Below are 14,640 nucleotides of genomic sequence, written 5' to 3'. Positions count from 1 at the left end.
CTCTCTCTCTCTCTCTCTCTCTCTCTCTCTCTCTCTCTCTCTCTCTCCGCCACTTGGGGATTCTTACTCATTGGCTCAGATTCTCTTACAGGATTTTCACTCATCAAACTTCACACATGCTCCAATATTTCTGTGTCTCCCTTTCCATCTGTTGCCAGTCCTTATTTATTAGTATTTCCCCCGCTTCACTCCGTTTACTCACTCACTCTAATGTGTCCAATCACACAGAAATACGACCAATAAAGCGCATAGCGTGACTTTACATATATCATAACATGCCTCTTCACATAACCACACACTCTCCAGCTGATATTCATTTTAGTTTGTAGACAGACATGTGGGTACAAAAAAGACCAACTTCACTCTTCAGAAATGCTAATCAAGGAAATAATGATTATTATCACTATTGACTAATCTGCTGATTACTTTCTCAATTAATTGATTGATTGTTTGCTTTGAAAATGTCAGAACATTATGATGAAGGCAGTCTCTTCAAATACCTTATTTCATCCAACCATCAGCCTAAAATGTTCTGTTTACCATCATATATACAAAGAAAAGCAGCAAATACAATTCAGTTCATTTTCAGTTGTTTGACCAAGCGTTTGATAAACGTATTGTTTACGCTTTTAAGGAAATAAGCACAACTTGGGCAACATGAATCAAATTTGTTGTAAAATTGAACAAAAGCAAGTAAGCGTTGTTGTATGTTGTTGTTAATCAGTGTTGTAGAACTCTGTCCTTTTTGTTCATTCGGACTCCTATTAGCTGGCACTCAGCTGAAGCCTAGTCTCCCTGGGGTCTCGCTATATAGCATCTTCAGTACGCTTGGCAACTACACTTACAGCTAAAGAACAGCATGTCAGGTACACTCTCTTTCTCCAACACACACACACACACACACCTACGCATACACACACAACAGCAGAGCATGTCAAAAGCACACTGAACATAATGCATCTGACTTGCCACTAAGCAGACACCTTCAGTCTGTGCCATTTGCCCCCAAAATAGATTTACTGCAGGCTTTCTGTTCTGCTTCTCAACAAGCCTCCAACCAAGATTACATTTAAAAGGAGAGCTTGACATTTTCCATGCTTTGAATTTCACTTTCTATTTGTTGTTTTCTTCACTCAGCACTTGGCGAAATGTGTTGAGAAAGACTCGGTATCAACAGTGTAGTTAATCACTTTAATGGCTTGTTGGAACGTGTGCACTCACAGTCTCCATCTAACGGCTGCTCTTGTCCACCTGCTAACGATGTTTTGATAGAGAATGCTAATAACGTGCCAAAGCCTTTAATATATTTCCATGCAGTAAATAAGAAAATAATACTCAAATGCAATCTATACACTGAACCGAGGGACTAAGAAAGGTGTCGTACTTGTTTGCTGTAAAACCCTTCGAGGAACAATTGTGATTTGTGATTTGGGGTTATACAATATAAAACTGACATCAAATAAAGCAAATAGGATCGAATGATTCTGAGCAATCTGTGTTAATTTGGCTGCATTTTGCAAAGCTTAATTCACCTGTCTAGTGAGGGATATATCTGCTTTCAATGTTTGCTTAAGCGGCTCAATATTTAAAATCCACAATTTCCTAAGAAACAATGGTTATTGATTCATTCTGGCTCGGCCGTATTTTACATGTCCGTTTTGCTGCAGCTGCTATGAGGCAGATGTTCCAGCGGAGAGGGTGAGAGAGAAAATCCATCTAAAATCTCATTAATCATTAAAACCCAATCAGAGTACGGGCCCATGTTCACCTAGTAATTGGACATATCTGGTTAATGTTCAGCTGTGTGACTCACAGACACAGACAAGAGTATAAATACTTTATTCCGAGTTTGTGGTAAATAACAGAATTAATGCCTTTTCCTAATGTCCAATGATTACATCAGGAAGACACTGCCTGTCATTGGCTAATGAGAGGATGGAGCAAATGGTGTCATCCGCACTGTCTGCTACGTGTTTGGGAGAATAAGCTCCCAGCAACAGGGGAAAAACATCACACTAAATAACTACATGACCAGCTGAAAACCATACAGGATGTATTATAGTTTTAAACGACCATTCATACATAAAGCTGTAGTAAAGAAGAGTCGTTTGCTTTATAAAACACATTAAAAGTTGCTAGGCATTATTTTTGCTTTGCAAGAGTTCTCTTTCCTGCTATTTCTAAAGCAGTAACTCAGCAGTTCCACAATCTATTGAATGATAAATGTAATTTTAGAAATCAAACTCACTTAAGTGCAAAACACTTGTATTTTAAGTCATATATTCAGCCTTCAAGACATATTTTTCCTGAAAGAAGAGTATTATCTGTCCAAGGGGTATCAGTTATTCCACTTGTTATGTGGTTCCCTTTGCTTCATGATGTTTGTACACATTTTTATTTTGTGTTCTACATTTGAATTTTGAGTTTGGAATATTTTTTGCTGATTCATACCCACATTTTGGAAGACTGATTTTGTATTTTATATTTGCCTATTGATGATAATATGCAACTTAATTTGCAACTTAATTTGTAAGCATCTTTCATCCAAGAAATGTAGCACTAAGTGCTTAACATTTAAGGAAGAACAAACATTACATACTTTATATATTCACTCCTTGAGCACCAACTCATCACCCTGACTGAAAGTTGTTGTCAGCTGCTTTTGTTGCAATTAAAAAAGTTTAATTTTGAAAACAACAAACTAAATCTATTTCCTCAAAATTATACAAAAGGTACATATCACAGTTTTCAGTTCACTGGATTTTAAATCACATTTAGAAAACACATTTTGAATAAGCAAACATGTGATTGAAATCCATTTGGGGAGGGAGAAAACTAATAAATGACAAACAGCAATACCGCTGCTTTTTGTTCTCAGAGATTCCATAGAGGTTTTGTTTAACGCGAGTTTCTACGCACAAGGACAGTTGCTGGCATGGGATGCCCAACGTTGGCACGACAGTGCTATAGTTGGCACGTCGTGGCCTGGACGTGGCTAAGGAACAGCTGCCCTCTCCTTGGTCCTTAGGTGCTCCCGCGGGCAAGGACATATGCCAGAGGGAGAGCTGGCAACTTTACTTCCTATTCCACCCGGGACTCTCCTTAATCCATCCATCCTGTTCCTTCCCTTTGTCTTCCATTTTCTTCCCCTTCTCTTCACACTCAACCCCACCCTCTTACTCCTGTGTCTTTCTATTTCGGTCCCTGTTTTCATACTTTTTGTGCCGTTATTTCCTCTCTCATTCCCTTCTATCCCTATCATCCTTCCTCCCTCTGGATGACTGTCTCCTGTTGCTCACTATCAGTTTCCCCAGTCTCTTACTGCGGCCCACTCCGACTGCCTCCACCTTCCTTTTCACTCCCTCTTTTCATGTAGGAGTGGACGATATTCTTCCTCTCCACATGACTGTACCAGCCAACTGGGCCAAGGCCTGGAGGCATGCTGCAGGGCAGTAATACAGTCTTCCAGTCCATGATGAGGACACTTGTCACGCCACTGTGGTTTCTCGCTCGTCCTCTTGTATAATATTCTAATCTCCCTTCATCCATTTTTCGCACTTATCCTTGCTTCCATTTACCCCTTCACTACATATTTACCCCCCTCCCCTTCTATTTATTTCCACCTAATGTATTGTTATGACTTTTATTTGCCCTTCTGCTTCAGAGATTTGATTGATCACATATGGAGTTGACAAAATGTCACTTGTGTACCTATCTATTGATATAGAAAAAACACAGATTTAGATTAAGTTGCCTGTAACTTTCATTCTGCCTTAATTAACTATTTCACAAAAATCTGATTGATTTATCTTTTGAATGATGCACACTTAAAATGTACTTTATGGTTATTATCTGAGGTCTGGTCACCATACTGTAGGTGTAGCTGGTTGGGGATCGCTGAAATGCAACACAAAATTGCTTTACGTTCATATAATATTTTATAAATTAGATTTTTATTTTTTATTTAACAGATTATTAGATTTATTACCACTGACCTCTCACTCTCAACAAAGCTTTTATGTATTTAATTTACACTGACTAGACAAAAACTAGAAACACAGAGAGGGAAATGCATTCGCTTTGTGTCTCTGAAACATCAAAGCATTGTCATTCCAATGTGATGACGACTTCTCTTTCACTGCAATCTCAGCAACACTGTTAAATCTGTGAGGAAGTGCTGAACACACAAAGCGAGAACAAGAGAAGGGAAGGACATCATTCTTCTGAAGATGTCTCTGTTTCTGCTTTTTTTCCACTGGTTCTCTTTCTCCTCCCTCAGTGTCCAAAACTACTCCATGGGGACACTGGGTGCTTCAAGCTAAAGACATCCAAGACACTCTCATCTCTCCTCCATGTTGTGCAAACAAGCACGCAACGTCCAGATGACAAAAGCACTGTGAGCCAAAGCCAATTATAGCAGGACCTCACTACTCACTACCGAACAAAAATGAAGGAGTTTGTTGTAATAACGAATAATAAAATGCTCATTGTTGAGCGACAGATGGAGTTTCTTTTCTATTTAACATGAACTGAATCTTGTTTTTCTATCATCTACGTTTCAACATCAGAAACATTGTCAAGTTGATTTTCTTAATTGCATACTGAGCTTCTGTAATTTTCCCCAAGTGCCTATTTCTCAAAATTGAAGCCATATTCGTGAGTATAGGTGTGTGTGTGTGTGTGTGTGTATGTGTGTGTGTGTGTGTGTTATACCTCTTTTGGCCCTGACCAGAATAATGACCTGAGCAGGTGGTTGAAGCAACATGAGACTGAGCTCCCAGGACACTCACACCATGTGTTTAGCATGTGCTAAACACATGCCACTGTGTTGCGAGAACATACATTTGTGATCTGAATACCTCAGTGTGAGTATGCCTGATATGACAGATGTGTGCATCTGCACACATCTGTCATATTGTTTCACTTAAACAAAGTCTTCTTATTGAAGCATGTAATACATCTCATACTGTATATAATGGGGATAAAAACTAAGAATGTGAGGGGAAAGTTGAGAGACAAAGCTGCTGTTTTGCTATGAGGCTCTTGCCACTGGCATGTTCCTTAAAAATGACCTCAGTATATTGACGTCACTGAATGCCGTTCACAAATTACTCCGTAGCATGCTTGACTTCTCTGCAAGAGACATGCAAGGCAAATTGGTGTGCTTATTTGTATGCACGCATATATCCTTTTTTAGAATATATGAATAAGTGTACGTGTGCACATGGATACAGTATCTACGAGCAGGTACATGTCCTTATACTGTATGTATGGATCATTGTGTAAATGTGTGTGAATTTCTCCCCCAAGGATGAGGGTTCTTCACTTCAGAGTCGGTATGTGCTGACAAAAGATGAAGAGGCATAACACTGGCTGTATTATGAAGCCAGAGAGGCAGTAGGGGTACTGATGTGGGTATCAAAGCCTGCCTCTTTGCCTTTGTGTGGTGGCCATCAAAGACTTCCATAGCCATCATGGCATCCCACAGGATTGGCCTCTTATATAAGAACACACCAGCCAGCATACTGCAAGGCTGGAGTGGCGCTGAGGGAGTGGGGGCGGCTGGGGGAGGAGAAGGGGATGTACTAAATATTCCTCAGAAATGTCCCTTTTGCATCCTGCTTTCTGAGTTCACTTCATTCCTTAATTATGTCCGTCTTTCTCTGTCTTGGTTTCCCTTTGTACCTATTATTGTGCTAGATTTTGTGTTCTGCACTATATTTATTCAAGTATATTCTGTGGCTATATGCATGGATGAACAGTCTTGGATGTATGTGGGTATAGATAAATTGTACAGTAATTACTACTGCTGGAAGGTAACAAACAGTACAAGTATGTAAGCTGACATTTTTTGAAGTTCACCCTAAGTTTAACTCCTACTTTAGTGCATGAGGTAACCTCTTTCATGAATGAAAAGATTATAGAACAGACTTAATGTGACATTTAATCCAACAAGTCGAATGAGAGTGGTAGCCAAGACAAGAAAAAAAAACCTAGCAACAGTGTAAAGTCCTGTTTAAAACATTATTCGTATTATCACAAGTCTGTGAATGTCATCTATAGACACATGGTTCAAATGGTGATTGAGTTTTCTTGATGGAACTATGAGGTTTCCTCAGTTTTTTTCTTTACCAAGATGTAATACCTTCAGAAAATGTGTTCCCTTTTTGAAAAACCCGGACAATCACTCATCTCCATGAAATCAAGCGATTGCAGAGTGCATCTTTATCACAGTCAGTTCCCATAGAGACCCAAAATAATTCAACATCACATGCCTTGTTCTCACTTGTTTTCCATATTTGTCTTTGTCATGTAACAACCAAGCGTTCTCATTTTAGACATGTAGTGTTATGCACACTATGTGTTGAAGGATATATTACTTTCACAGTTAGCTTGTTAGTTTGGAATATAATTGTTTTTTTCCTCAGATCGTGATTTTAAGAAATTCTACATTTTGCCAAATTTACATATAAACCGCCTTAATTTGTATTTTTGAAGGTACTGCTCAGACTATTGTACACAGTATATGATGCAAAAATGACTGCACCACTAGTTATTTTCCTGTTTCTATCACATTTCTAACTTTTGTAAATTGAAAAGGACTGTCCTGACTACAACACAGGCTATAGGTCCAAACCAAATACAGTGTCACTTTTTGGTATTTGGTCTCTGTTTTATATATTTAGATACGTACTGTATGAGCAGACAATAAAACGGTTTTAAAAATCACTCTGGGAGACATTGTGCTTCTTGTGCGCCTGCAGTAACTGCATTGCTTTTCTACTGTGCTTCAAAGACACACACAAGTATGTCGCTTTCCATCTCAAAACCGAGTGACCAACACACTTCACCGAGACTGTAATTGCGCCTTGAGGTGTAGGAAGTAAAAATCTGTGGGATCCTTCTATCGCAGATGTCCCGCCTGCTCAGCTCATTCCCCATGCGAGTTCCAGAAGGGTATTTTTCAGTTGGCCGGCCATCGACTCTTAAGGGGTTTACAAGGATAGTGACACAGACAGCCACAAATGTGTGTGTGTATGTGCAGGTGAGGAATCACGGTCATGCAAAAATGATTACTGAGGCATGTAGCTCCAGTTGGAAATTTGGCAATCTTTACTTTTAGGACATTTATGCCAAATGCATTAATATGAAAATAATGTTTCAGTCCTGTAGACTGAAGGAATATCTATGCAAACAGGTTTCAGATTCTGAGATTAGAACATGTAACAGTCTGTCCGTCTATGTTATATTGTATACAGGTCTTATTGATTCTTCACTGCAATCACTGTAAACAAGAGACAATCTCCAGCACTTAGCTAGATTGGATTAATAAGTCTGCTATGCTCTGAATATCAGATAAGACAAAATTACACAACCGTTCTCAAGGTGACAAGTTGAGTGAATGCCTGATGAATCTAAAGCAGCAGCCAAGGACACAGACTGCCTGCTTCGCCAAGAAGAAAGCACCGCAGAACAGTCTCACTGTTACACCAGGGCTGCTCTCATCATGTGGTTTCACTGCTCACACAGAGCGAGCTGAAATCTATCCAGCTAACCCACGATATTTAAGACTTAAGTAAATAGGCTTTAGTATAATAGAATATCTTAAATAATGCGATACGGGTTCATAGAGAGTGCCACATATGATGTGCAGTATACAAGTAAACGGACTATATATAGACTTAGTTACTATTTTGTAAAATATAAATAAAAGAACATGTTTAGGTGTATGTGTTCAGATGCAGTAACATTCATGTTCAACCCCTAAAAGAAAGGCTCTAAAGTATCGTCTACAATGGCGACCACTACAAGTGACTTACCAGTATCTTGGTGGTGTAGGCGCTGTTGATGGAGATGGAATTGACCAGTAACTCCAGTGATTTGGGTGGCAGAGCTCCAGGTTCTGGGATTTCTTTGTAGTGCACATCTCCAATGTAACACTGCACAGCCGTCATGCGGTTGGTGGTCAGCGTGCCTGTCTTGTCGGAACAGATGGCTGTAGCATTGCCCATCGTTTCACATGCATCCAGGTGACGCACCAGGTTGTTGTCTTTCATCATTTTCTGTTGGTAGGAGGCAACATGATGATCATGAATGAATGCATATTTGAAAAAACTTTAAAATATTAGATTGGACTATTAGATGGATTACCGATTGGTTTAATAGGCACTACTTAAACTTCGCTGGCTATAATGGCCTCAATACAAAAAGAGGGATGCTTATGCTTTAACATTGTATGTTAAAATGATTATTTAATTCAAAGCAACAGTTGAAAAACAACTGGGAACTTCCCATCCTCAAAAATAACAAAAAAACGAAACAAAACAACAAATAAAACAAAATAAAAATTCCTCCGAATATTTCACAGTACACCGTAGTTAAAGATGGAGAACTGACTTAGGATGCATAGGTGAACACACTACCGTATACTGAATGTATACGTGTAAATGGACCGCCCCTTACAGCAAAAGTATAGCAGTGTACAACTCGTTCTCACTCCAAAACTCTTACATTATATACCGCGATGTGCCAGTGCCCCACGAACCGAGCTTTCAACTAACTCCACCGTAAACCCACATGTATCAGTATTAGACACTTAGAGGAACTGACGTAGTATTAAGTGCAAGATTATCCACGTGGGTGGGCTGGAGGTGTGGTGGATGGGTCAAACAAATAGAAAGGACTTTGACTCAGAAAACCGCTGTCCGTGTCCCGTGTCAAACTAAAAGTCAACATGACCTATTTTGTCACGTGAGTCGTTAGTCAAGTTCACGTCAACATCGCTTTTCCTAACCCTAACTGAGTGGGTTTGTTGCCTAAACCCTTACTTCCTGTGGAGCTGGAGGTGTATTTTGAAATGACACTATGCATGTACGAATGGGTCCACAACGGACGCTAGAGAGGTACATAGAGCGTCATAGTTTAAAGCCTAAGAGCCACTGACCAAGTGTCTGTATTTGACGAGTAGAAGTGCCAATGTGTTGCAATGTACAGTATGCGCTGTATGTCTTTCAATATTCTTCCTCACCTTGACAGAGTAGGCCAGGGAGATGGTGACAGCCAGTGGCAGCCCCTCCGGCACGGCAACCACTAACACAGTCACACCGATGATGAAGAACTTGACAAAGTACTGGATGTAGATGGGAGTGCACTCTGGCATCCAAGGGTTCTTCTGCATCACAAAGTTGTCAATACAAAAATACAGGACCAGGATGATGACTGTGATGGCTGACATGAGCAAACCTGAAAAAAAAGATTCAGAATGTTATCAGCTGAGCAACATGATGTCAAAAGGTATGAGTGGAGTGACACTTTATGTGATCCAAGGGTGGACATTTGTCTGAAGTAAGATTCCTAATTCCTCCTGTAACATACATATTTTGGTATGGGAAAAAAACAGAACAAATAAAAGGAAACCTATGAAAAACATGGGAAGAACCTTTAACGGTCCCAGATGGATTAAAACGTACAGCCTTGTTGCTGTGAGGCAACAGCGCCAACCACTGAGCCACCATGTTGCCTTAATTGCTTAAGATTTGACTTGTCAAGTATGCCTTTAATTACTATCGTTTGTTATGGCTGCTTTTTGAATCATGCTGGTTCACTTGAAAAGGATACTGACAAGTTATTAGTTACACTTGTGTTTTTCGTGGGATGTCATGTCTGAATTCTCCATACATAGGAGACCACGTGACACCTTCTGCTTTGATAGAGGCTGATACATTAACTTGCATAGTGTAAAGGCAATGCAGTCATGTAAGCTATACAAATTTCATGATCTACCGTAAGTATATCTGGGCTCTTTGTTTCTTCTCTGAAAGCGAATGAAACACACCCGGTATAAGGTAAATACAGACCAGGAGTGTATACTGTACAGAGCAGAGAAGCTGCAGTAACTAAGACCCTGAAGTGTAACTAAACCCTAACCCTAACCCTTAAGACTAAGCATTTTTATGCCAGACCCACAGGAAGGCCATGCGATCCTACGGTGCTGCTTGTATGCTAATCCATCCACGGTATTTAATTGTTCTGACACCACGTCGTTATTCGATCACTCACGCCAAGAGTCCGATGTACAAGCCCACTGTAAAAACAAAGACTTTTTAAGGGACTCTTAGAAAAAGAGAAAACCTAAACTTTTTAATAATACAAAAAAAAAAAGCAGCTGTTTAAAGAAAGCATTGGCAAAAACTTACTGAAGAATATGTAGAATAATTCTAATTCTCCCATACTGGTCCAGAAACCCCTTCCTTTGTTGTATTTTAGGTATGTAATATTCATCGCAATCATTTGTTCAACGGTATTCCTATTATGTTGCTGTCGCGAGGACACCCACAGAGTGGGCTTAAATGGCATATGCCACTATCTGTTACTAAAATTGCAGAGACATCGACTCCTTGGTGGCATGAATTGCTTTAAATGGCAAAATAAGCAATTGATTGATTGTGGTATGGATTGAAGTGAAAATGCATAACGACAAGCATAATGCACTCTCAGTTGTTCCCACTACAATCACTCAGCAAGTCCCTAGAGGGAAGGTCATTTAGAAAGATAAAGTTAACAGGCTCTTCTGCAGTTCCATAACAATAACTTCAGCATTCTTCTAGACTACTCCGATTGCTTTAAGCGACCAAGAAATGAGTCTTATCAGTGCAACATCTTGCTCTGTTGAACAGGATGAATGCTCAGTGCCTTGTTGTCCCTGATTTAACTGCCTGACTGAGTGATAGACTTGTCCGTGTGCATTTTGCTGTACCTGCTTTGCCAATCTGGACAGCCAGTTTGGTCAGCTTCCCTTGGAGCACAGACTTCTCTTTCTTCGAACCAGACCGCTTCTTCTTCTCTTTCTCGTCAGACTCTCCACCTTCAGCACTCTTTAGAGGCTGCATCTCCATGGCAGCTGCTCCATCCTGCTTCTTTACTGTAAACACCACAAACAAAAACAAAAAGATAGCAGTAGCATTAGAAATGTAAATTAGACCAAGGGAGCGCAAAGGAACAGGAAGCCAGGCTTCAACAACCAGGTTTTTTACACGAGCAAAGAAATACAGTTTAGATTTAAAACCAAGAAGAGATCACATGACATTGGTATGTATTAAGCTTTGTACATACCTATTATGATTTGTTAATGTTTGTCACTGCATTGTCTTTGTGGTAAAATCACAGTCTGTGCTGTGGACCTTGTTTCTGTGTAGATAATGGAAGCTAAAAATTCATGATGATGTAGGTCTTCTTTTGTTGAAGTGAGGGATGTGTTTCTTATTATTCAAGCTATTTTTTTCCATCACAAACACATATTTACAGTAAGTCATGAATAATTCAGTGGTCCTACATCCAAGGCGCAAGCCATGTTCACAGATTATTTAGACACCTATATAGGGAAATCTTATATACAATGTAGCATATTTCATGCACAAGGAAAATTCACTCTGCTTCACATAAAAAATAATCAAAATACAAAGAACCAGAAAAGAAAAGATTACAAATTCATAAAGGGATCAAGTGTAAAAAAGCATAATTCAAAACAATTAAGATTTAAAACAGACATTTAAATAAATTTAAGCAGAGAATATATCAATTTTCCGTCCAAAATAGAGTCTCAAGCCTTTGTTAATTACTATTAGCTATAATTAAGATCAAGTTCAGTTGTTTAGCTGTTTTCTTTTTACTCTGGAAACACTTTGCAGATCATTTTCAAATGACTTTGTGGGTGTAGTAGAGGACTCAAATTCTAATAGCAAGACAAAAACATATTCTAGCCTTTATCCATTGAGTGATGTACAGTATAGACCATAATATACAGATAGCAGCAGTGCTTTAAAAGCAATTTTATATCATACTGGAGGACAGCGCAGAGATCTATGGTGAAGAAAGCTATTCTGGCAATAATATGAACTGCATGGGAATTTGTTGTTAACAGATTAAAAAAACCTCCTCAATATTGAAAGCTCATCTCTTGTAATTATAATGACATGAACTACAGGAATGATTGGAAATCCCCAAATAGTAGAACTTTGTACGTGAAAGTGATCATACATTTCACTGAAACAAAACATCTCAGGGAGGAGGCCGGAACAACCAATAGACATGCTTTTGAAATGACTGTCCTTGTTTTGCACAAAAAACTCAAGTGAAACTGATTCCAGACGTTTAAATCCACACAGTTATTGATCATTTGCTAAAAAACTGGGATCTATGTATTTTACATATACTTAATCTATCTTCACACATCTATTCATACTCTGAGATTGTTTTGTAGTGTGACAAAAACAAGATTACTTGTTTTCTGTAAAAAAAAAAAGAAAAATCTGTCCAGGCTTTAAAACAATCCTTAATTACTTCACTCCGTCTCCATCTCTCTCCTCCTAACAAACATACAGTACAGTGCTTCTCTGTTAATGAAGCCCATTACCAAGAATCATTGCAGCCCAGTTTTCCAATCACAATGACGCATGTATTATGTATGCTGCTTACAGAAAACCTTTTAATGTTGAACATTTGTCTTATGCCTCTCTGGTTGTGCATTTTTGTTTTTTCACCCCCATGACACAAGACAGAAAGTGTCTCTATTCAAGTGTATGCAGCAGAAGAGCAACATCAAACACCTGATGTTAATACAAGCTCAGGTTCATCTTCTGATGCTGATGTATCGTACACTGTGATCATAGTATGAAGGTGTCAAGAGTCTTCATTTACCCTTTTGACACTGACTTGCTTAGCTTGTGTCTCTTAGTCCATCTCACCATGCTTTTCCAGTCCCGGAAGATTTAGAATTTCTATTTAAGTGAAAATAATGCAATTGTGTTTAGAGTTTAGCAGTGTGGGGTCTCTTTGTTGATGATGAGCTTCACGTTTTCAGAATTTTGTGCACAGTTTCATTTTTTGCGTGGATACTAATATTTTCTTTCCAGGAATGTCATCACAGTCACCCAGTTTTTATTAATACTGCAAATATAGAAATATTGCAATCATTTCATGGGCCATAGGCTCAATCACCATTGTGTTACCTCCTTCACAGATAGTGACTTAATTCATAGTGACTCATTTATTTAAATGAAAAGGAGTGGTGAATATGACAAAAATTTCCAAGTTCTCATTTTTAAATGACAGAAAGATTTGTCCTTTCACTTGTGCAATCAAAGAAAATGTATCTTTAATTAATTAAATAATGAATTCTGTTTTTTATATATATATTTTATCAGACACATTTAAGACATTTGAAGGCACCTGTTTGGTAACCTGGGATGAGCATTTTTCATTTAAAAAAATAATTAGATTGATAGAAAGATTAACGTTATTGTAGTGATCATCAACGTCACCGTATACCTTTAGCTACAGACAATTGACGTCATATCGTGTTGGGAAAATTTCACGAAACAGTGAAAAGGGGAAACCAGGGTGTGGTACATAACATGAGTTCTCAGAGGACAGTTTTCAGCGTTTTTGGAGGAAAGGGAAAAACAAAGCAAGCAGGATACAGTAGTTGAGGGACAGGTTTCTGTTTTCTCGTAGAGATCAGGACAAGTCAACAACACAGCAAGAACAACAACAGAACAATAGACAAGGGACAACACATTAGTGACAGACAGAGTGAAGAGGAGGGATTTTCTACTCTATTTGAACGTAGGTAAGACCTGGGTCAAACACTGACATTCTCTGGGATTTACTTAAACAGTGGTAAACCTTGGAATCTAAATTAGCACTGTACAATAACTTGAGACAGCTGGATCAAATAAAGCAATGTGGGATTTCCCTCCTGCATTTGACCCAGAGCTTACACCACACTTGATAGAAGGGAAACAATGAGGAGAAGGAGAAGAAGAAGAAGAAGAAGAGAGGGGAGGAGGAGAACGAGGAAGAGTGAAAGCAGGGCAGGATAGAGTGAAAGATATGGTTTGGTTACCTTTAATCTGGTTGCTCTCCATATTGCCATCTTGCATTTTACCTATGATGGAGACATACAAGACAATAACAACAAAAATAACCAAGGCAGACAAGTCAACAAAGTATCACCACAGAGACAGCACACACAGTGAGAACCAAAACCCACAAACAGGGAGACAGGAAAATGACTTTTAATACAACGTCTCTGTGACAGTCACATAGAAAGGCTTGTGATATGTAAATGATGTAATGTAAGCAGAAGCTACAGCTACCGGCAAGAGGCTACAAACAAACACTCTAGTGTGCAGATGTTCTTATATTAAGTGGGGGGGAAATAAGGTTTTAATAGATGCTATTGTATTGCATAAGGAAGTAACCAGGTAGTTAAAAATGCTTACTAAACCTTCTGAAACTTAAATATTTTGACATCAAAATATATTGTGTGTAACATAATATTATGCTGAACATTAAAAAAAAACAAATGCACACTTTTTGCAGAATTTTTAAATATTGTAACATCACACTATGGGCACAGGTAATTCCAAACGCATTATCAACAGTACGAGTAAAAACGTCAGTGGGGAAGAGTGTACCACCAACACACACACACACAGCACATACACGTATCGCATACGCAAACAAGAGACTGCATGCATATGAAGAAAATTCAGAAGGCACATGCAAGATCACACGATAAGAGGGAAGCAGACTGGAGATGTGAGAGAGAGAGAGAGAGAGAGAGAGAGAGAGAGAGAG

General features: G+C 38.9%; 1 protein-coding gene across 8 annotated transcripts in view; it reads right to left on the bottom strand.

The window, feature by feature from the left end:
* Positions 1 to 14,640, bottom strand: part of atp2b2 (ATPase plasma membrane Ca2+ transporting 2) — a 67,756-nt gene that overhangs the window by 20,981 nt on the left and 32,135 nt on the right. For 4 of the 8 annotated variants that reach the window (XM_031851570.1, XM_031851562.1, XM_031851536.1 and 1 more), the window contains 4 exons: positions 13,904 to 13,945; positions 10,757 to 10,921; positions 9,029 to 9,243; positions 7,821 to 8,063 (listed from right to left, as the gene is read on the bottom strand). In XM_031851570.1, the coding sequence (XP_031707430.1) occupies positions 7,821 to 8,063; positions 9,029 to 9,243; positions 10,757 to 10,921; positions 13,904 to 13,945 (665 nt within the window). Of the gene's footprint in view, positions 1 to 7,820; positions 8,064 to 9,028; positions 9,244 to 10,756; positions 10,922 to 13,903; positions 13,946 to 14,082; positions 14,092 to 14,640 lie in introns of all 8 variants that reach the window. The other 4 variants (XM_031851544.1, XM_031851583.1, XM_031851575.1 and 1 more) reach the window with 2 other exon arrangements.

This window comes from Anarrhichthys ocellatus, unplaced genomic scaffold (genome assembly GCF_004355925.1).
Source record: "Anarrhichthys ocellatus isolate YVR2014 unplaced genomic scaffold, GSC_Weel_1.0 scaffold1, whole genome shotgun sequence".
NCBI lineage: Eukaryota > Metazoa > Chordata > Actinopteri > Perciformes > Anarhichadidae > Anarrhichthys > Anarrhichthys ocellatus.
This window is presented reverse-complemented; position numbering and strand designations above follow the sequence as displayed.